The sequence below is a fragment of the Coffea eugenioides genome, chromosome 10, assembly GCF_003713205.1.
Source record: "Coffea eugenioides isolate CCC68of chromosome 10, Ceug_1.0, whole genome shotgun sequence".
Taxonomy (NCBI): domain Eukaryota; kingdom Viridiplantae; phylum Streptophyta; class Magnoliopsida; order Gentianales; family Rubiaceae; genus Coffea; species Coffea eugenioides.
In genome coordinates, this window is record NC_040044.1 from 6,054,665 (window position 1) to 6,077,223 (window position 22,559).

Here is a 22,559-nt window from a genome sequence, read left to right on the forward strand (position 1 = left end):
ATCCCTACCAATAATTGAACCAATTGCATGTCAAGTTGGACTCTGGGACAACATTTTCCAAGGTTAAATTCAGTTCAATCCTACCATCAAAATTTGAAAAAATAAAACAAAATAATTTCCTTAAAGAGTAGTGTAATTTTTTTTCAGATCTGTAAAACAATGGGACATCAAAAGGCCCACCTACCATACCTACACTCTTGTGCCCTTTGACCAAACCAAACCTTACCCACGCTTCCATACCTGTACCTGCTGCATCCTGAGTTGTACATGAGGAAAAACAGTGAGGAAAAACCGAAAAAGAGGAATAAAAGAACTTCCTTGAACCACTCCCCTCCTCTCGTTCCTCCATTCAAATACACAGAAACCAGACCCCCAGTCCTCAATCCTCCATCCCATCTGAAACTGAAGAAAGGAACCCAAATCTCAAATCTCCCCGTTTCCACAAACCCACAAAAGGGAGAAGGAGGAAAAAAAAAAAAGGTACCATGGCAGCAATAACGGCGCGTGAGGAGAACGTATACATGGCAAAACTGGCCGAGCAAGCCGAGCGGTACGAGGAAATGGTGGAATTCATGGAAAAGGTCTCCAAATCCTTGGGAGAAAACGAGGAGTAACGGTGGAGGAAAGGAACCTGCTCTCAGTTGCCTACAAGAACGTTATTGGGGCCCGTAGGGCTTCATGGAGGATAATTTCATCAATTGAGCAGAAGGAAGAATCAAGAGGGAATGAGGATCATGTGAACACTATCAAGGAGTACAGATCCAAGATTGAGGCCGAGTTGTCATCAATCTGTGATGGGATCTTGAAGCTTCTTGATTCTAAGCTGATCCCATCAGCATCTGCTGGAGATTCTAAGGTTTTCTATTTGAAGATGAAGGGGGATTATCATAGGTATCTTGCTGAGTTCAAGACTGGTGCTGAAAGGAAAGAGGCTGCTGAAAGCACCCTTACTGCCTATAAGGCTGCTCAGGTTTGCTTTGACATTTATGGGTTTTTGGTTGTTGTTCAAAAGTTTTTATTTGTTGCATTCTTCGTGATTTAGATGCGAACTGGATTGGTTCAATTTGGATGCAATTGTTACCTTTTTTTTTTTGGTTCATAGATTTCCAAATCTGGGTAAGGAAATGTGGTTTTGGGTTAAAAAAGAGTTTTTTTTTTTTTGCATTTCCAATGTTAAAATAGGAGAAAATGGTTGTTTGAGCTTTCTGGCATCATTCAATGCGGTTTGATGTGATGGAAGGAAGTTCCATCTTTTTATCCATGTATAAGGTTGTACGCGTTACGCTATTTTTCCCTCCATCAAAGAAAAGAAAAGAGAGTCTGCATTGGTTTTGTTAAGAAGCAGAGCTTATTCCACTGCTATAAAATAGTTTCCTGCGTCTTGTATAACCATATGCTATAGAAAGGTTTATAGGAAATTGGCAAGAATTGGAAGCTAACATCTAATATCCCTTCTTGTCATAACATGAATGGTTACATGTTTGATTCCCTTTTGTTTTTTTGGGTTGGGTTGGCTGTGTTCTTTCATTGATGCTCAACAGAAGCTTACACGAGGGAAGGGGCATACCCCTTAAAACATTACAAAAGATAGACTAGTAAAACAGCAGAACAAACTCGACATACAGACCTATACATCAAATTGATAAGGAAATGACAGCTCTAAGCATGCATTGAAGCATTGATTCAACTGTTGTTTCACTGAAAAAATGTAATGGGGCATAGATTTGATTGTTCTAACCATTTTGATAGTTCATCAGTATTTTACTTATGACTGAGAGAATTGTAGTCCTTGAATAATGATGATTGAGCATACAACTTCTTCGAGAGATTTGGCTAAAAAATGGTGTAGGTTACTGAATTTGTATCTTTTTGTCACACTTTCATTCTAATTGTTGTTCTGAACCGCAGGATATTGCAAACACAGAACTTGCCCCGACTCATCCTATCCGGCTTGGACTGGCTCTAAACTTCTCCGTCTTCTACTATGAGATTTTGAACTCTCCAGATCGTGCTTGTAATCTAGCAAAGCAGGTGAAAAATCTGGATGCAAAAATTTCCCTTACTGGCTTTGGCTAGGCAAGAATCTGGCTCATATTTTCTTTTTATATTTCCCTCTATAGGCCTTTGATGAAGCAATTGCTGAGTTGGATACCCTAGGGGAGGAGTCATACAAGGACAGCACCCTGATTATGCAACTCTTGCGGGATAACCTTACCCTGTGGACATCTGACATGCAGGTACTGCATTTTCTTTGCACACAAATTCTCCTCTTTTTGTAATATGGACCTCCTTGCTCGTCTTGCCATGGCACTTGTATGGATTTTGAATTTTTAACAATCGCCTTTTTTTGTGCAGGATGATGGAGCTGATGAGATCAAGGAAGCTCCCAAGGCTGATAATGAACAACAGTGAGGATGTTTGCTCTCTGATTGGGGTTTCACTTCTCGTCTGGTGGTTTTTATTCGGAGAAGTTACCTATTCTGATCGTCGTGCCTTTCTTTTTCCCCACCCCTTTTACCAGTCTGGCTTTATTTTAGGTGTTCGCAATTGTGTTATTGAACCTCCTTTAATGTATCCATTTCGTCTTCAGTTTAGCGTTCTCCGGATCTTATTGGCTTTTAGCTGTGTCATGGAAAGGTGGAAAGGAAAAGGCTTTTATATATGTTTTACATCTCTTTGTACTTAATTAAGTTGTGAATGAGCAAGATTGAATAAGGGCCTAAAATCCTGGAATTATCGGAAGGGGCCAATAACCAAAACTGTTTTCATCCCCTGTTTGGAACCCAAAATTCAAGGGATGTGTCTTGATTGATGCTGAAATGATTAGAATATGTATCCACTGTTAGCAAGAAAAATTGGCGTCATAAGTTGGTTCTTTGAAAGTCCACAATTAGTCTTTGATTCGTCCGACAGTGGGAGGGAGCACGAGGAGATATTCACTACACTACAATGAAAGTGATTGAGTGCTTTCTCAATCGATGGATGGAAACGAACGTGATGTAAAAAGAAGAATTCTCCATACCTCAACCATTGGCAATAATGGATCTTTCGTTTCTCTTGCAGAGGGTGAAACGAAAAATGTTCTTAGGTTCCCTTATCGAAGAGGAGAGGAAGTGATGAATTCTCCAAAAACCACTGAGTTTTGGCTCAGTCACTACTATAAAAAAGGGATTAAGTTCTTCTTGGGATGGTAAGTTTTGGATTTGAACTGCACCTGCAGTGAAAAAAGTTCAAATGAAATGTTAGAACGTTCCTTTAGTGGATTCATAAACCTATTAACCTGTCATACAGTCTCTTTAACCTCTTCCTTTTCGTAGAATAGAATAAATTAAAAGCCTCCCTAAGCTCTCATTTCTTATAAAATAGGATAGATTAAAGCCCTTTCCTGGCCGTAAAATAAAATAGATTATATTATATAAATATTATCGTTGCCAAAAAAAGAAGAAGAATTCTCCAAAATTTCCGCTCATTAAATATCTAGAAAAAGATGCTCCGTAGTAAAAAATTCAAGATTGCCTCTCCACAATGGCACAATGGAAAACGTAAAGGAAGGGGAAATGACTCTCCTTCGTCGCTCCACGCCTCTGTCTTGTTCGGTGGTGAGGAGACAAGTCCAAGTAAAGAAGAAAATGGGAAGAAACTAACGACAACCTTGTTTATACAACATAACGAAGTTTGGAAGGGGTAACAGAGAAACGAAAACTGCTTTAGGAATTGTGCCGTTTAAAGATGCGAAGGCCAATCCACAATGGAGAAAAGACAAGTTCAAGATCAGTGGTGGCGGAACTTTTGATTTATTATTATTAGCAGTAGCATTAAATAATCTAATGGTGCAAAATTACATACTAATTTAACATTATGTGAAAGACTGCAAGATGTAGAAATAGTGAGAGCAATTCTTTAAATTTTCAACACCTTTGGGGCAATTGTGGGTCTAAACGAAATATTATTAAAATTCAGGGCGCATAAGAGTGGGGCAATACAACAAAATATAGAAATTCTTTGTAGGTTATTCTATATTTTCGAGAAAAAAAATTTCTTTTGAAGGGTTGCAATTGAGACGAGACGTACATGGCTCCGGCCCTGTTCAAGATGCAGTAGCAGACAAGATAACAGGCGGAGATACGTTACAAAGAATTAAAATCGCATTAAAATGGCATTAATACTCTTCCTTTCTTCCATTTTACTCTTCTCCAACCAATCCCTCTACTTATTATGAAGCTGAAAAAGACTAATGTTAACCTACTTTGACGGATAAACAAATCACATGAACCACAGGAATAACAAGAAAAAGAATGACCAGGACAAGGCCTGACCAAAAGAGTCTCAGGTTCTGAAACTTCTCGTTTTAATCATTGGGGAAAGAAGCATATTCCTTCTTCCTTGAAATGTCTCAAGATTCCAGCCATAGGATGCTGCCAATGTTCGTTGCAAAGGCACTCAAAATGGAGAAATTCTCACATCCGAAACCTGCAGTTGTGTCCACTATGATGAGGAAAAAGAAAGTTATGTCTGATTCTTACAAGACGCTCTTGAGGACGACTCCTTTGACTGGTAGCAATACTAGAGGTGGCAAAATGGGCGGGATTTGCTTGGATTTGAGATGGAACCGAGTCATATGAGTTTGGGCCCAACCTTACCCATATGTGTTTTGGGACTAACTTGGGCGGGATCATTTTGGGATGGGTTTAGATTGATCCCGCCCAATACCCAAATCCATTTTCTACATATTTTTTTTTCCTTTAATTCATTTTTTATTTTTATATAATTTTAATATTTTTGATTTATTAAATTTCTTTTAGTTTTATTAAATAAACATGCAAGTGCTTTATACTCAAGATTCCCACCAAAAATTGGATTAACAAATAAAGGAAAAGATAGATATACAGCCATATTCCAACATATATCAAGATGGCCAAGGTCCTTAGGATGTTGAATATTTATCCTTATCATTGTCCAAGGATGACAGGTCTAAACTAATTGAAATGCTGGAAATTCTTGTGGATAATGACTAGGAAGACTACTAGATTATATTCGCTGGTATGACTATAAAAATTGTTAAAGATAATTTTTGAATCTAAGATTCCGTTTGGATTGACTTTTTTTTCAAAAAATAAGTTTTTCAAATACAATGTTACAGTAATATACAATAACTCAAGAAACATCCCATCCATATTAATATATCAAATATTTCAAAAAAAATTTATAGTAAAAATTTTTCATATACACTGCTACAATAAAATATTTCAAAAACACCTACCAAAAACAGCTAATCCAAACGGAGTTCTTGCCATTTGAGCCCAATGGGTACCCAAGTATTTCCCATCCTTTCCCATTCATTAATGGGTATAGTTGGGATGTGTCCCAACTTAAACCCAATACCAAATTATAATACCCATCCCGCCCAAAGTTCCTTTGGGCATGGGTAGCCCATTGGGACTTGGGACAAATTGCCAGCTCTAAGCAATACTAACCATCACCTAAGCAAGAAAATTTCATACTCCTACAGAAGTATGAATATCACCACCACCAAATGTCAAGCTGGGCAACAGAAGACAGAATTTCTACTTCAATAGAACGAAATTTTGCAAATGCACTTTTCTAAGTAATTAGCCAGGTAGAGAACTTCATATATTGTGAAACCAAAGACAGAATGACAGCTGAAAGCAAGCGGAAATTGCGAAATTTATAACAATGAAAAGCAGGATCAGAACTGAAGCTGCAACTTCTTCTCCATAAGGCTGGTCAATGACACAACCACCACCTTAGGCCACGAAGCCATAATCTTGATCATAAAGGGTTCACGGGAAGTTCAACTTGTAATAAAATACAAAGTAACGATGCAACTTTTCCAAAAGAACTCTTACCTTTTCCAAGTGCAAACCAAGGTCGCAGCCTGTGTGTGTTCAAAGCAAAAAAATAAGCTGGATACATACAAAATCCATTTGTTTATACCACATTCTCCATTAGGAGAGATGCCGCAGACGGTAACTTCTCCGGGAGTAGCACATGGGTTTTGAACTAAGCCCCAAATGTCAACATTAAAATGCATCAGGTTCTACACTGATAGCTAACTATCATCAGAACTTCACAAGATTGTATCCACGGAGACAGCACTACATGCTCATCTAATCGCTGTATATACCAGCAGATAATAAAAACACTCGGTCAGCTCAGCTAAGACATAACTGAGGTGGTACGAACAATGGAGTGGGAAGCATTCAGAGAAGAGTTTGCAGCCACTTCAACTGCTTGTTTTTGCCCTCTCCAAAGCATGAAGAGTAACAAAAGGCTGAGGAACATTTCTCTTCCTGTACTGGGATTATAATTTGTTGTCAAGAAGCACATACCTGGTAGCCTGATCAAACAAAAATCATCTTATCTTGGCCTGCCATCCAGATATCAAGCAAAAGCCAAAAAATTAACCTCCAAAGGGGGTATTCCCGTTTTGGCAAAGTAGGCAGGGAAGTGTGTGAAAGAGGATATTTCAGGAAGTCATCACAGTCTCTCTAACAATAACCTCTCATCCACTAACAATACATGCAGCTAACTAAAGAAGCGTCAATATTGTTATCCAAAAAGAAAAAAGAACTTATAACCGAAATGACACAAGCTGATTGTTCCAAATTGTGAAACCACCATCTGCAACAGTAAGTTTACCCGGTAACATTAAGGAATAGAGCTCCTCACAATTATACAAAGGCTAAAAGCCTAAAAGGTCATACCATTTTGCAATTGCTATTACTAAATGATGCAAAATTTTGATGCGAAAGGGCAGGCAATTGTGCCCCATAAATGATAATTTTGAACTTACATATAAGTACTAATATCATATCATCCCACATAAGAAAGATCCACCCTTTCCTCCAAAATTTGTATCATCTTTTTCTAATACTTATGCCTCTGATCAATGTAAAATCATCTGATATCATCAACCAAGCATCAAACTGAAGAAATTCCAGCTCAACTGGTGCAAAGACTTCCATATGTTACCAGGGAAATGCAATACTCTCATTAATCCCCTCAAGAGAACACATATATTATACTCTCTATAGAGCTGATCAAAAATTAAAACTACATTCAACGTATGAAAAACAAACAAAAAAGCCTGCAAATTTCACAGATGTTAACATATGAACAAATGATCTTCAAAGATGTAAAGAACAATCCCTATAAAATACAAATGAAAGACAAATTTTTTGAAGTAATCTTTGACTACCTTCACCATTCATGTACAAAACAAAATCTAAATGAACCAGTCACCACTGCCAGCTACTACCGCATCTTTGCACTCCTGCTTTTGATACAGACCATACGCCCCCCCCATCCCCCACCACCATGTACATGCCAATATTACATTTTTGACCCTATAACCTTTATAACAAAATAGTTTTAACTCCCAAAAAGAACAAAATTCTCCAAAATGATACCTTTTGACTCCCCTTTTTGTCAATTTTCCTCAAATACCCTTCCATCTCGGGCTCGGCACCGGCAGCGAAGGAGACAACGGCAGCTGCGGAAAACCTAGACCCGTCGGCGAAAATAGCAAGCTCGGGGACAGTAAAGCGTAGGGCGACCTCGGCGACGGGATACATCCAAAAGCCAGCGGCGAAGTCGGTGGAAGCACCGGGAACTGAGGAAAACCCTGCGGCGGCGGAGGAATGTTCTGCTGCTGCTGATGCAGCGCCGGTGGCGGCGGCGGCATCTGCGGCGGCGGAAGGTTGTTCCACTTGGGAGAAGCAGCCGAGGAGACCGAGCTCTGGAGAAACCGCATGTAAGCGGAGATCGGAGACTCCGCCGCCGCATGCACAGCCGGGAACGGCGGAAGAGGAGACAAAGGCTGCCGTTGACCGACGAGGAACCCCGCCGCTGACGCTGACCCTCCTCCTCCGGTGGGATTACCACAGGTCATCGGGTTATTAATCTGAGGCAAGGGAGGAGGGCGGTTGCTAATCTGGGCGAGGGGAGGAGGGCGGATCCGCTGCAGCCGTGAGCTGGGGGGCTTCGGTGGCTGTATAGGAGGAGGAGTCGAAAACCGCTCGTGAGCTGGAGAGCCCGTGAGACGCTGAACGACGTCACGGAAGTCATTCTTGTTAATATTATACACGGGCGGCTGATGCTGCTGCTGCTGCTGTGTTGCTGGGATTGTTGTGATTGAGCAGCAGGCGGCGGCAGCACTTGTGGTGGTGGTGGTGGCGGTGCTGAAATTTCCTGATTATTCTGATCAAACACGGGAGGCCGACGAATGGGTTTGGAGATTTTATGTGAGATTTTGTTGAGATGTTTCAGATAAACATCTCTGTTATTTGTATTGTTGCTGTTGTTGTTGTTGCTGCTGCTACTAATGGTGGTGGTGATACTACTGGAAGTTGTAGTAGTAGCAGCACTACTGGCGGTGGTAATCGAAGAGTCACCACCACCAGCCGCGCCACTAGAGGAGGAATGACAACTTTTTTCCATAAAAAAACACACAGTCACACACTAGAACAGAGATGGAGAGACTTGGGCAGCAGCAACTCTCTAGTCTCCGTAACTGTAGACTCATAGACCAGTGGGAGAGGAGAGGGGCCGTCTTTCTCTCTCTCTCTAGAAATGTGGTTGTGGGCTATGAGAGGGCCATATTATTTATATTATATATATGTATGTATGTAGTAATGTTGATGGAAATGTATGATTGTATGTGAATCCTCTCTTCCTTATCTTACAGCGTTGTGGGGTCCTTGACAATATCTCGTAGTAGGGACTTGAGACAAGAAAAACGTTAAATAATTTAATTACCAATTATAAGAAGGAAAAAACCACCAGCTTTTTTGGGCTGGACTGGTGGCCACCACCACGCCCTTGAGGCTTTGGTGGGGTGGGAGACAAGGTTCAAACCTTACCTCCCACCAAAATGCCACTCTTGTGGTTCTGCTTCAAATTCAGACGGGTCCGTCTGGTCCGATGGTGGTTCTATCCCCATCGGTTTCCATAGGCTCAATTGAGCCTCCCGTAGATAGAGTAGGAGTAGGATGACAATTGACCGAAAAAAAAAATTATAAGAAGGAAAATGCTGCCAAATACTACAAAAGTACTCAACCATTTTCGTTTTGTTCTATCTGATATATATATATATATATATATATGAGCAAATAATCCTGATAATCACAAAATTTTTTGAATAATAGAGAGTTTTGGCCACTCCACTTTTAAAAGAATTTACTCACTAAACTATAAAAATGTAAATTTTGAACCATTCAATCGATTTTCTTCATTATATTTGCCAAATTTGGTTATGTCTGATGACTTATGCGACTTTTAGATTTGTTAGACTTAATAGTAAAAACAGATGAAATGGCCAAAATTTACATTTATAATAGTTTAGTAGGTAAATACATACTTTTGAAAATTGAGTAGTCAAAACTCTTCTATCATCCAAAAAGTTTAGTGACTTTCCAAATAATTTGCTCTAAAAAAAAAGGGTAAACGGACAAAGTGTCGTGCATATTTTAACATAATCACATTAACTTTAGTGTGTTTCGATACACACTACCATATTGAGAAAAAAAAAAAACAATTCAGGGCACTCTCTTTTTCACTATTTTTTTTATATTTCAATCATCTTTTTATTTGACATATATATAATCACAAAAAAACAGTTATAATACAAATAAAAAATATTATTTACAATCTATGTTTTGTTATTTGTAATTCAATTATTTATTTTATCATATAGTATAATAAATAAAAATATTATGACTAAAATGATAGTGAGAGTATGAATAACAAAGAGTGGAGCGCAAATAACAGGTACCTACAAATATTCTTCAACCAAAACGCACTTATGACACACCTTTCTAGGAGTTTGGAGCCTCTATAATTTCATACTATATCAATTAGCAACTCAAATCAGGTTGTAATTGATATAGCTTAAATAAATACATTACATTTAAATTTATTTTCGGAAAAAAAATTGAAATTTAGTATTTAACGACACAAATTAGGCAACCTTAGACCCAACACCACGGTTTGGGCCATTAATGGCTTATGCACCTGCCTCTAAATCCCGCTTATGTAAGGATTGAAGTTTAGAATTCCCAAATAAGCACGTTTTAAGCGTAAAAACGGACATATGCCCATATAAGTTGTAAAGGTTCTTTGTGAGACAGGCAAATAGAACTCTCACGAGACGCCAGCTTTGGTTGGTATGCATCATTTTCTAATGAGTTTAGCTTTCAACCTTGTCTTATTTTCTCTTTTCACGCACCTTCACTTTCAACTAGTACATAATTTGTTGTTGGACACTTATTGGTCTTGTCAAGCAAATTAGCTATATATCGTATCAGGAAAAGGTTGGATTTGATGATAAGACGAGATATCATATTATTAATCGGTGATAATTTACTAATTCATTCAAATGGCGCTAAGTTCATATTCAATATTTGCAGGCAAGAAACCGACAAGCAATCCAAGATTTGAGAATACTAGTAAAAAAAAGCCAATTCTATACCAGCACATTATTGATAACCAAAAGCAGCCTGATAATTGGAATGGTATGAGCATCCATTGAACATCTCAAACGATCGAGAGGGATACATGGCAAGAATAACGAAAGATGAAAAGGTCCAAATTGCAGTAGTGTTGGGTGCTTAAGCTTTATCTTTTGGTGGCTTAAAAGAAGAGAACGGACAATAATTTGTGATGTCTGACCCCTTAGAAGAAGGAAGGAAAAGGAAAAGAGGCACTTGGCATCTCTCTTTCTCAGAGTTTTCTTTGTAGTATCCTTTTTTTGTTGTTGTGGGCTGGAGAAATGAGATGCATTGCACCAGGTTTGCTGATGATGATGATGTCTATGCCTTGCGAAAGCCGTCCTGAAACGGTATTTTTCCATATTTTGCAAATCGTAGCTGACATTTTTCATTTGTTTTTAGTACATGCAAGGTCGGGGACTGTGAAGAAGGGAAAAGACAAGAGGAGGAGAAAAAGGAAGGTTGGGGGGGGGGAGGATACAGAGAGATGAGTTATGAGAATGAATCTTCTTGTCGGTCTGATTAAACCTTTTCCTAATAGCATGATTAGAACTATGATTTATCATTATATGGCTAAGTGATAAAACGAATTGCGCACCTCACTCGCATGTTTTCCTTCGCATTTCACGAAAAATGCGCAACGGATCTTCTGTCTCACACTCTGTGCCACTTTTTACTATATATGTTTGTTTGGATAGGGTATTATTTGAAATATTAGTTGGAATAATTACTGTAGCACTTTTTGTGATGTGATGTATGTGAGATAAAAAGGTGGTTGGGAATATAAAAAGGTGAGTTGAAAAATGTGTTTATGCTGCAAGCGAAATATTATTTGGGATAAGTTTTGTATCCAAAAATATTGTTATTTCTCCTATATAAACATCATGTTTTAGTTCTTTTTTGTTTTCTTAAAATCCAATAACTATTAATTCAGTAATACACAAAATTTATCAAACTCAAAAAATCAAAATGCATAAAAAATGAGATTTTTTTTAAATTTTTTACTGTATTTTTTAATTTTCTATTATATATTACTTTTTTGAAGCTGTTGTATTTATTTTTTACTGAATTAATAGTTATTAGATCTTAAGGAAACAAAAAAGAACTAAAATATGATGTTTATGTAGGAGAAATAACAATATAATAAAAAGTGGGACAGAGAGTGACACAGAGTGTGGGACAGAAGATCCGTTGCGCGAAAAATGTGTTTAATGCATCTTCTCATGAGCTATTAACGTGGTGATCCTCAACTCCTTTGAACTCAAATTTACTGAGATCCTTACTTAATAATTTTATTGAGATCCTTACTAAACGTTGAGATACCGCATATTTTTGTTACATGGTATGTATCTAATACATTCTCATGAGTGTTGTAGCAAAACTTCCTCTTTTTGGATTTTAAATAATAATAATAATATTTTTTGAATTAATTTCATATATAATGACAGCTAACTATGTACATATGTCACTTATTTTAACTTTACTTATATAAATGTATGGCGTGTACTAAAGGTGTTAATTAATCCTCATTTTTTTTTTAAAATACGTTTTACAACCACCTTTTTTTTTCCTTATCTAACATACTTATACCTCAATTTTTTATTAAAAAAAAAAAGTGTTTCAACTAAATTTCCCTTTAAAAAAAAACTTTAATTGAACCGGTCTCTTCTCTTGAGTCAAGCATTTCAAGAGCTGAGTTGAGACAGGATGACTTGGCCATGTATTTATTTAATGATTAGCTTTTGAATTGATTTTTTTTTCACACTAACAATCATGCATATACGTCATATGTGCGTGATTTGAATTTATGTTACGTGACAATGATCTAAACTTGCTATTATTAAAAAAAAAAAAAATTATACGCTCACAATGTATTAAAAAACATACGCTTACTTAATCTGAATTTCATCTAATCTAATGTATGTTCAATTGGGGGTTCATGAGCTTGGTGCCGTTGTAAGTAGGGTCCAAATCAATATTGAAAAGCAAGTGATCGTGCGGAATACGTTTGATGATTAGGTTCTCAACATGATTTGCACTGTACTGATGTCGTATTAGGAGGAAGACCAGCACATTACTCCTAAAGCAAGTGATCGTGTTTATTCCGCAGTTGGGCTATAGTTTCACAGGTGAGCAACGAGGGCGGAAAAAGATGCTTGCTTGTTTAAAGGGCAAAGAATATAATCATGCCGATTCCAAATTAACCAAGAAATTATTGGTGGGCTCGACTTTTTCATTCTTCTTTCGTTACTTTACCTATGAAGTAGCCGTTTTATCATGTTCTGATGGTAAATTTACGTTGTTTGCTTTGCCCTTTTCCAACGACCTGCTGGTCATCAAGTGAGTTTCTTGATACTTGATACTACTACTACTACGGACTACCTGTGACCGTGCCATTTTTTCTTTGTTCCATTCCAATATTATGACGGTCGTTGCTATATGCGAAGACTGGTCAAACAATAGCTTGACCTGATAACCAACAAATTTAGATAAAGATTAAACTAATGTAATCATTATCTATTAGTCCATTAACACAGTTTCGATGCTTCAACTTTCATACGTAAGAAGCTTTTTCGTGTATATTACATTGAGAAATCTACAAATTTAATCCATGGTCTCACAAGGTTCAAGTTTTATTGCCTTTTTGTAGTCCCCCCTTTAATAACTTTGGGGGTTCCAGAGGTGTTTGGATTGTAAGTTATTTGATATATTTTTACTGTAGCACTTTTTGTGATGTGATGTATGTGAGATAAAAAGGTAATTGGGAAGATAAAAAGGTGTATTGGAAATTGTAATGGTGATATCAGCAAATATATTTGGGCAAATAACTTACAATCCAAACATCCCTTGGGAGAACGAAAGGGAAATTGCAGCAAACAATGAAGGTATGGTTCCTGAGTAAAACTGCACAGAGCCCTATAATAACAATCAACACGAAAATAACATGCAGCTCTTTTGAGAAGTGTAAGCAACCTTTCAAAAGCAAAAGAAAGAAAAAGAGAATTGCTTTGTGCATCGCTATCTCCTTCCAAAAGAAACTGAATTTTAAAATGAGAACCGAATAAAGTACATGTACAAGATATAACACTTGGCTACATTATGAATCTTTGAAATTCAAACCAATATAAGTTGGTTCAATTGGTAATGACGGATTACGTTCTCATAAAAGATCTTGTATTTGAATTTTGCTGTCGATGTGAGAGTTGTGTTGACGTATGATCTGTAAGAACTCATATAAGTTATCTATGACTTCGACTGCATGCTTTAACTCGCAGTGATGATCGGAGCTGAACCCATCAAAATTTTTTTCTTAAAAAAGGAATTCCATTGCCCTTGAGATAGATGCTGATTATACAATAGAACATAATTGTTTTTGTAAGGTACTTAGCTTTGCTTAGGATCTGGAAGGTTAGAAATTGCCACGACAAACAAGAACAGACGGAGGAAACAGGTTCTATCATGAAATATTAATTTCAATGACGTTGTAGAATTAGTATGATTTAATTGCACGCACTCTAATCGTCCATGTGATTTGCTGCTTATCAGTTGTCGATTTGATGAATGTTAAAAAAAAAATATGTGAATGTACCAGACCGCCGATGCAGACATTGAAAAATTATTTAGCCAGTCATGGGTAAGATGATCTTCCAAAACGTATACTTTCATATTATTTTTTCCTATAAGTTGCTATTCGTGTCTAAGGGGCATCCCATGAGGCATGATATTATGACTTATTCTACGGATGTTTGGATTGCGATTTTTTGCAAAAAAAATTTAAAAATTTTATATTTTTCGTGAACATATTTTTTAATCACTTTTTGTTACATTACATATTTCAAATCGTTATAATATATTTTTCTATAAAAACTCTTAAAAATAAAATTACAATTTTATGGGTTAAATTGAAATATGACTTTTTGGAAGTTGGGTTGACAAATGACAAACTTGAATATCTTAGAGAGCTTTGTTGGATCTGACGACATAAAATTGTGCTCAATTCTCTAACAATATGCCCTTTTACCCGAGTATAATAATCTGATTGAGACATACTAGCTTTAGCAAATGGTAACTCGAGACAGAAACCATGAATGAAACTCAAACGATGAGGTGAGATGGTTTGAAAATCTCAATCATTGAATTAACTTTTCCTATTGTCTGCTTAAAGGCTTGAGAATTTTCACACTCATATGATACAAGTCTTCGATAGTTCAACATCTTCGGCTTGGGCCGACATAGGTTTTGATTGCCCAAATTGATGACCTTTGTATAGAATCTCTTGCAAAGTTACAAGCGTCTAATACAAGAGGATTTAGGCAAATTTTGCTGGAGGTCCACGAGCTATACAAGCAGCTAATGCTAGGCTCTTAGCCCTTCTGTTTATTCATTTTATGTCATGCAATGGTATTGGCATGCCACCTGGTTTTCATATTACTTTGGTTTCTTCAATTACATAAAAATTGGGGTGGTTTAATAATAATCATGAAATAAATCGCACTTTTTTTTTTCTAAAATTTTGACATGGTTTTGTGTTAAATGTTCAAGACATAAATGCAACTATGAGAATTGGGAATCCTTCCAACTTTCAATTCCAAACACAACATTGTTAGCCAAGTGATGTAGTACTTTAAAGTTTTTAACTATCAGTAACTTCCCCATTGGATGCTGCATAATTAACGTTCTTTTCTAGGCTCCTCTATCCTCTTGCTCCCATTTTTCCCTTCCACTTAAAAAAGAAAGAAAAAAAAGAGTGAAGAGGGAGAAGTTCTCCTTGTTTTTAATCATAAATCAGGCTTAGATGTATATAGAGTTCCGATGCTTAGTGGATTTTTTTTTTTATAACAAAACATATTTCATTGACGAATTGCTGGAAATCGTCCAGAACGATTGATATAAAACGTTGCCCTGATGGCAGATAAAACATGTACTAAAATTGTAGATCTGCAATTTAATAGAAACAAAAAACTTGAGAAATTAAGAACAGATCTAAAAAATACCATCAAGTTTAAAATCATCTCCTTATAGAATAAATCGCTGCAACCCACTCTGTGCATGTTGCAATCGTCAAATCTGCTAATCAACAGTTGTAAATTCCAATAACGATGATGAGATATGTCAAATAGACCCAAATCTGAAACAAATTCAGATCTGAAATAAATTCAAATTTAAACAACAAAATAAGGGAAAATAACACAAAATCTAGCTAGAAACTCCCAGGAGAACAAAAATTCTCACTACGAACCCTAGGAGAAACAGAGATCTCTTACTAAGAAAAATTAGGAGAGACTTTATTAGGAAAATAACAAAAACGAAACCTATGGAAGGGAGATCATGCCTCCCTGTCGAAGAGGAAAGGATTCAAAGAAAATGAGCAATAGAGAAAAGTTGGAGAAGAGGAGTAGTAGAGAGAAGTTGGAGATTTGATGATGCTTAAATGCTTTACTACTTACAATTTTTTTTTTGTATCATAAATTATAACTTTTTTAATTAATTAAAACATAAAGCATTATTAACGATAGAGGATTGATTCCCAAAAGGCACCGTGAAATGTCTCCAACTCATTGGGTGAAATTCAAATGGCATGAATATTATTTTTGGCAGGGGAGTCGGGACCAAAGGCAATATTGGCAGCATTAAATTAGTTAAGCCTAGGATATTGATCTAATATACCGAATATTAATAAGGAGAATGAATGATAACAAATAAATTTATCAAAACCATATGAAAGTTAATTTTTAAAAATTAAAGCTAGTTTCATTTTTTTTTATTTTAGGGTGGGGAATCTGGGATTAATGAATTTGGCAAACACAAAGATGGAGCTGCAAACGAATCAAGTTCAGACCCGCTAGTAGCATTACCAACAAATGCCCGAATGGAGAAAGCCCATCCATCTTGTATTGTATGATTTGAATCCTCTTAAGGGCAAGGGTGAAGGGCCAATTCGTTAAGTCCAAGTCTAGAAAAGATCAATGTAATAATTGAATCAAATTTCAGTTTAGGCTGACTAAGTAGAATCAGTAGTGTATAATCAGTAGTGGATCTTGATCTTCAACAAATGTTCTCAATAATCCCCAACAATGACAAGAAGGGTCCCTCCCTCAGAGGTCAACCATCAAAACAAAAGTCTTCTTGACTAAACCAACATAACAAATGTTGTCAGTGCTTGGAAATATGTGTTTGGATTGTAAAAAATTACACTTTATTTACACCTTATTTACACACACACTGATTTGCTTGCATCATCAACATATTTTCCAATCACCTTTTTATTTCACATACATCGTATCAAAAAAGTGCTGCAGTACTTTTTTTACAAAATTATCTCAAATAATTTACAATCCAAACACACTTTTCCATCTTTGGTAACGAGCTACTTCTTCGCACCTATTAAAAGTGTCATACTTTTTATTTTATGATGTTGAAAATGTTTGTCATATTTTTAAAGTAAAATTTATTTTTGATTTTTTTAAAAAATATTATCCCTATCTTTACCTTTGCTTCACATTAGATTCAAATTTGAATTTCGAAGTTCAGAGGACAAAATTGAAATTAAAAGTACTAACATCACATCAATTTGGTCCTCCACATTTAAAAAAAAAATTTTTAATTTCTCGCATTTAAAATCAGTCAAAATGGTCCCTCATATTAAAAAAAAAAAAGTCGACTTATTTTTGCTGACTTCCCCGGTCAAAAACCGGATGCCTGCATTACGTGCCCCATCTATGTGAGCATATGGAACATTTGAAATTATGAACAAGGGTGCGTTTTTGACTAGTTGGTTGGTGATGCACATATCCAACTCTTACGAAAGCAAGAAATTTGTTAGACAAATCTAAGCCCCGAGAATACCTTCAAAAGCCGGCAACTTTTGAAGGCTCTCAGGAGACTTATCTACCCAAACCCCAACCCCCCAGTACCGATGTGGGATAGAAACCCCGACAAGGGCCAAGCCCCGTGGACAGCCGCTACTAAACCCTAATTGCTTTTCTCAAAATTGCTTTTCTCTAAGCCCCGTGGTGATGCACATATCCAACTCAAAATTGCTTCTCTCTAATTCTCTCCATTTTCTTTACCTTTTTCTTAGATCACGTACATCATAAATTAAATAGAACACCTTTCTTCATATTTTTTAGGAGATTGTCCTGCTAGCTAATAATTGGTCAGCTACAGTAAAGATCACCATTAGAGAGCCGGTATTCAATCCAAGAGACTTTTCAGCGTTCATGCCAGTGCAAAAATTTGACGTGCAGATTTTTTTGGCGTTTCAAATTAGTAGGGAAGAAGATGTATGAAAAAACAAACGAGTAAAGATTCAAGTATTTCGTGATCCGATATACTGTCACAAAAAAAAAAAAATTTTAATTAATGTTGGTCTCAATCAGACGATTTTTTCTTTCAGTCAATTGATGATGTTATTTTTTTTGCACCTTGTAGAATCACAAGCCACATGCATGATTTTTTTTTAATCAATTGATGATGCTATTCTATAGTACTTACATGCATAATTTTTCCGAATAATTAGTCATTATAAAAAGATTCCCCATACAACCATTATAGCGAATTGCCGCTGCACTGCCCAAACAACCATAGATTGCCTCCTAATCACTTTTTTACACAATCAACGAGGAGATAGATGAACAAAACTAGTATTAAAATGGGAGAAAGTAAGAGGAATCAACGAGAGTTACTTCTGCTGCATTAGTGTCCACGAGCAGTCAGACACCACATAGGCGAAAGAGGAGCAGCGCTACTCCGAGAATCCCGGTACCCAAATTACCCATATATATAACCAAGTACCGTGGGAGTCAAACGTTGTAAATCGAGCGCGAATTTGAATTTGACGAGCTTCAAATTTGAGATCGAACTTCAGTTCGAATTTTATATTAAGAATTCACTCAATTTGAAATCGAAGTTGAGTTTAATAAAATTAAATCAAAATTTGATTTAAAATTCGATTTAAAATTCGACTTACTGATTTACTGATCTAGCCTGAGCTTCTTGTCAAGGCCTATGGGGACTGCATTTAGGGTAGAAACAGTAACAGAGAAATAAGAAACAAGTAGCACGTGTACAAAAGGAGAAAGCATCGAAAGGTCAACTGCAATATGCGCTTCAGTCAAGCAGACTGTAAAACTCACTCACGTTCACGGGAGTAGTAGGTTGGACCATGAAACTTTCAAATGCCTGTGGCTCCCTTTTGTCTATACGTTAATAAAAATATTTTACTACACCCTATCAAACAGAAGAAAAAACGCACGGAAACAAGGAAAAGGAAAAGAAAAGAAAAATACACCCAGTCGTCATGGAAGCCAAATTCCGGTCAGATACCGCAGGAAAGCCCATAAGATGCAGAGGTTCATCTAAAACTATCCGCTGAACAGTTCTGATTTCATTATTTTATCATGGTTCTTATATGTTAATTGTGGCTAATTAGATCAGTTGTTGCACGATACATGATCCCACAGCTGCGGTATGCAGAGGAGCTGGAGAGCCCCTAGTGATGGAAGAGATTCAAGTAGCTCCTCCCAAGATTGGGGAGGTTCGAGTCAAGATTATTTGCACGTCCCTTTGTCACGGTGATATTAGCTTCTGGCGATCAGAGTCCGTTAGTCCCACCAAAACATGCTTATCTGAATACCATTTTTTAGTCTGAATGAATTTCTTTCTGAGGCATTATTTTCATATGATTTCTTAGGGGCCATTCTCATTTTTCCCAGGAATTTTTGGTCACGAAGCAGCCGGGTAATTATGCACTTCTTTCGTATCTCTGGAACTTGTTGCTTGCTACTAGCGTATCTTCTTGACTGTGAAATCGAATTTCTTGTGCTCTTGGTCATAGGATTGTTGAGAGTGTGGGGGAAAATGTGGTGGAAGTACAAGCAGGGGATTTAGTACTACCAGTAGTGCAGAGGAACTGTGGAGAATGCAGGGATTGCAAATTTAAGGGCAATGCTTGCACCAAATTCCCAGCTGCATCACTCAATGCGATGCCAAGGGATGGAAGTAGCAGGTTTTTGGACAAGGATGGACAGCCTTTGCATCACTTCCTTTTTGCTTCTAGCTTTTCTGAATATACTGTGGTGGATATGACGCATCTTGTGAAAATCAGCCCTGAGGTTCCAGTAGACAAAGCCTGCTTGCTCAGCTGTGGCGTGACCACGGGTTAGTCACATGATCATGGACTATTAGAATCAAACTTATCTCAATTCTGCTCCTATTATTAGGCAATGTTTTGGTTGGCAGATTTTTCGATTTCTTTTGGCTTCCTCGTACAATCCGAGCTTTTCGCGATGGAGAAGTCACAAGAATTCCAAGAAATCAACATGTTTTAAGTTATATATGAACCTATATATAGGTCACCATTAATTCTTGCACAATCTCTGGGGAATTTGTTCCCAAAGGGAGAAGTTGAATGTAAGGTTTGAGCAATTTATCGATGGTCGACCTACTGCAGGAGTTGGTGCTACAATGAAGGCTGCACAGATTGAGGAGGGCTCTACGGTAGCAATTTTTGGACTTGGAACAGTGGGACTTGCGGTAGCATTAGTCTTGGCCTTCAACTCTTTAATCTTTTGTTCATGTATTTCTAAACTAAGATCTCACTTAATTAGTCTGAAGTTGATAAGAACTGTTTGGTCCCTTTGTTTTCTAGATTATTTATAGTCTGAAGTTGATAGGAGTTGTTTGGTCCAAAGTTTTCTTGGCCCCCCAAACCATCCCCCCCTCCTCTTCTTTCATTGCATTTTATTACTACCTTTTTCATTCCTCACTTGGTATCCATCTCAGTAATCTGAAGATGACAACAACATTAAATTGTAACAGGTTGCAGAGGGAGCACGGATACGTGGAGCTTCAAAAATTATTGGAATTGATAAGAATCTTGAAAAATTTGAAATTGGTTGGTTTGGTTTCTGATCCTGACATTCAATTTTCCTATACCATACAGCACGAATTTTAATTCCTCTTTTTTGGTGTTCAATTCATTTGGCTCTGTAATGGTGTGAATTTGACAGCTAAGAAGTTTGGAGTTACAGATTTTGTTAATCCTACTTCTTGTGGGAAAGATTCAGTGAGCCAGGTATAAAGCATCCATTTTTAGCAGTACATGTGAAGGGTTATCATCGGTAAGCAATATGATGATGATTTCTTGAAAACAATGGAGCAGGTAATACGGGAGATGACAGATGGTGGTGCTGATTATTGCTTCGAGTGCGTTGGATCAACTTCCCTCATCAGGGAGGCTTTCGATGGTTCTCGGCAGGTCTCCTTCTCTCTCTCTTTCCCTCCTTTTTCTTTCATGTTTTTATCCATCTCCAATTCTCCATATATCTCATTTGATAACGCCAGCAGCCTCTTGCGCTGTTGGTAGCACCAAAACTTGCCACTTAATTGTGACTGTCACTTTCGGGTGTCTTCCTTCGACGGAGTTTCCCGTCGACTCTCCTTCCCCTCAGATAACATTTTCGTTGTCGTTGCGACAAAAAAAAAAAATCTCATTTGATAACATTTTCTATGTCATGAAATTTTCAGAACTTTTATACATTTCATGACTCCTACACCATTCGTTCCCCCTAAAACATTAGGGGGAATTCTAAGTTGGCAAAACGGATACCTTATAAGTTACTAGTTACAATCAACTCAATCAAAGACGATAGCCCATTCATCCTTTTTCTTTTTTAAAGGAAAATCTAACAAATTTATTAATGGGATTCTTGGAAATTGTCCAGCACTATTTGCTTAACAAAAGTCGGAAGGAAATTCTAAAGAAATGTGTAAGACGGATTAGATAGTGTTGATTTTTTTTTTATACTAATTAAGACTACTGATTATGCATGATATATCGTAATTGTTTTACCATCATCTACCATTTTAATTTGCTAAACAAAAATTCCTGAAAGTTGTAATGCATTGTGATTCAAGTGAGGAATGTAGTGTAATGTTGATTTTGTGCATGTTCAATGGTTCAGGGATGTGGAAAGACTGTTATATTGGGTGCGGACCTTCATGGCAGCCCGCTAAGCATCCACCCTCTTGAGATCCTTACGGGGAAAAGTATAATGGGAGCTACTCTTGGAGGAATCAAACCCAAACAAGATATTCCACACCTGGCTCAAAAGTATCTAAAAAAAGTAAGTTAATTTTAATTACGTAAATATCCCAAAAAGAAAATGTTGAAAAGTAATGTGGAGACAACAACCCAAAAAAAAAAAAAAACAGTTTTTTGGGATCCCATCAGCCAAAAGAAAAAAAGCTTTATTTTATCAACCATTTAATACTCTGATACCAGCACCGACGGAGGTACAAAATTTTACATTCTCATTTGTTTCGACCATTTCTAAAGTTATTTGAATGAGTTAGCGTTGATAAAAGAAATGGAAAATATGAACAACTTTTTCCCACTTATGGTGAATGAAAAGCATTGAAGCCAAGAGAACAGGGCAAGAGTTAAATATGTTCAAAGCAATATGACAAGATGCAATTCTCTGTCTTCTTCTTCTTTTTTATTTTTTGTTTGATGATTTGGCAGGAGCTACGTTTGGATGGTTTCATAACACATGAAGTCAACTTTGAGGACATAAATAAGGCATTTGATTTGCTTCTCCAAGGGAAGAGCCTTCGTTGCATTATATGGATGGATAGATAGAACCCATCCTACTGCAGTGTCGGCAAAAAGACACTTGAGAATTTGCCAATAAACATTGTATTTACGGTTGATATCTAAAAAAAAATTATGTGATCATAAACTGTACGTTCTCAATTTTGGCTTTCCGGGTTTCACTTTTATTTGATAATCCAACCCAAAAGGGGGGAGAAAATTTTATGGGTTCTGTTCATAGTTTATTTCGAAATTGAGGTGAATGGTGGCATTAAAAGAAATTGTCAGAACTGTCGTAACCTGCTGAAAATCATCGATGCTTAACTAGAAGTGAAGCTGATTATGTCTCACCTCTTGCTGCCTGCAAAGTTGAAGGCCAGAATCTCAATGCTTTGGACTGTGATAGATTCCAACCATTTAGCTCCAAATTATACTAATGTGATGCATTTGCAATCTCA

General features: G+C 36.9%; 3 protein-coding genes across 5 annotated transcripts; 2 read left to right on the forward strand and 1 right to left on the reverse strand.

Moving 5' to 3' along the window:
- Positions 1-327: 327 nt before the first annotated feature.
- LOC113748865 (14-3-3-like protein B) lies at positions 328-2,715 on the forward strand. The gene is given in 5 exon segments (XM_027292445.1): positions 328-609; positions 612-970; positions 1,909-2,031; positions 2,121-2,237; positions 2,356-2,715. Coding segments are annotated over 5 exon segments (780 nt in total). The 5' UTR covers positions 328-485; the 3' UTR covers positions 2,413-2,715.
- A 3,071-nt stretch (positions 2,716-5,786) lies between these two features.
- On the reverse strand, positions 5,787-8,607 carry LOC113749883 (VQ motif-containing protein 9). The gene is given in 3 exon segments (XM_027293756.1): positions 5,787-6,358; positions 7,431-8,136; positions 8,139-8,607. Coding segments are annotated over 2 exon segments (999 nt in total). The 5' UTR covers positions 8,461-8,607; the 3' UTR covers positions 5,787-6,358; positions 7,431-7,459.
- Positions 8,608-18,756: 10,149 nt separating this feature from the next.
- LOC113749336 (alcohol dehydrogenase-like 1) lies at positions 18,757-22,333 on the forward strand. 3 transcript variants are annotated; one of them, XM_027293033.1, is made up of 10 exons: positions 18,757-18,859; positions 18,971-19,110; positions 19,201-19,247; positions 19,345-19,667; positions 19,960-20,042; positions 20,328-20,403; positions 20,519-20,583; positions 20,671-20,766; positions 21,473-21,634; positions 22,033-22,333. In XM_027293033.1, exons 1-10 carry the CDS (start codon positions 18,808-18,810, stop codon positions 22,147-22,149), a joined length of 1,161 nt encoding a protein of 386 aa, XP_027148834.1. In that variant the 5' UTR covers positions 18,757-18,807; the 3' UTR covers positions 22,150-22,333. The 3 variants fall into 3 exon arrangements, with proteins under 3 accessions (XP_027148834.1, XP_027148836.1, XP_027148835.1); XM_027293035.1 differs by having other exon boundaries at positions 18,771-18,859; positions 18,940-19,110; XM_027293034.1 differs by having other exon boundaries at positions 18,837-18,859; positions 18,945-19,110.
- The last annotated feature ends 226 nt before the right edge of the window (positions 22,334-22,559 follow it).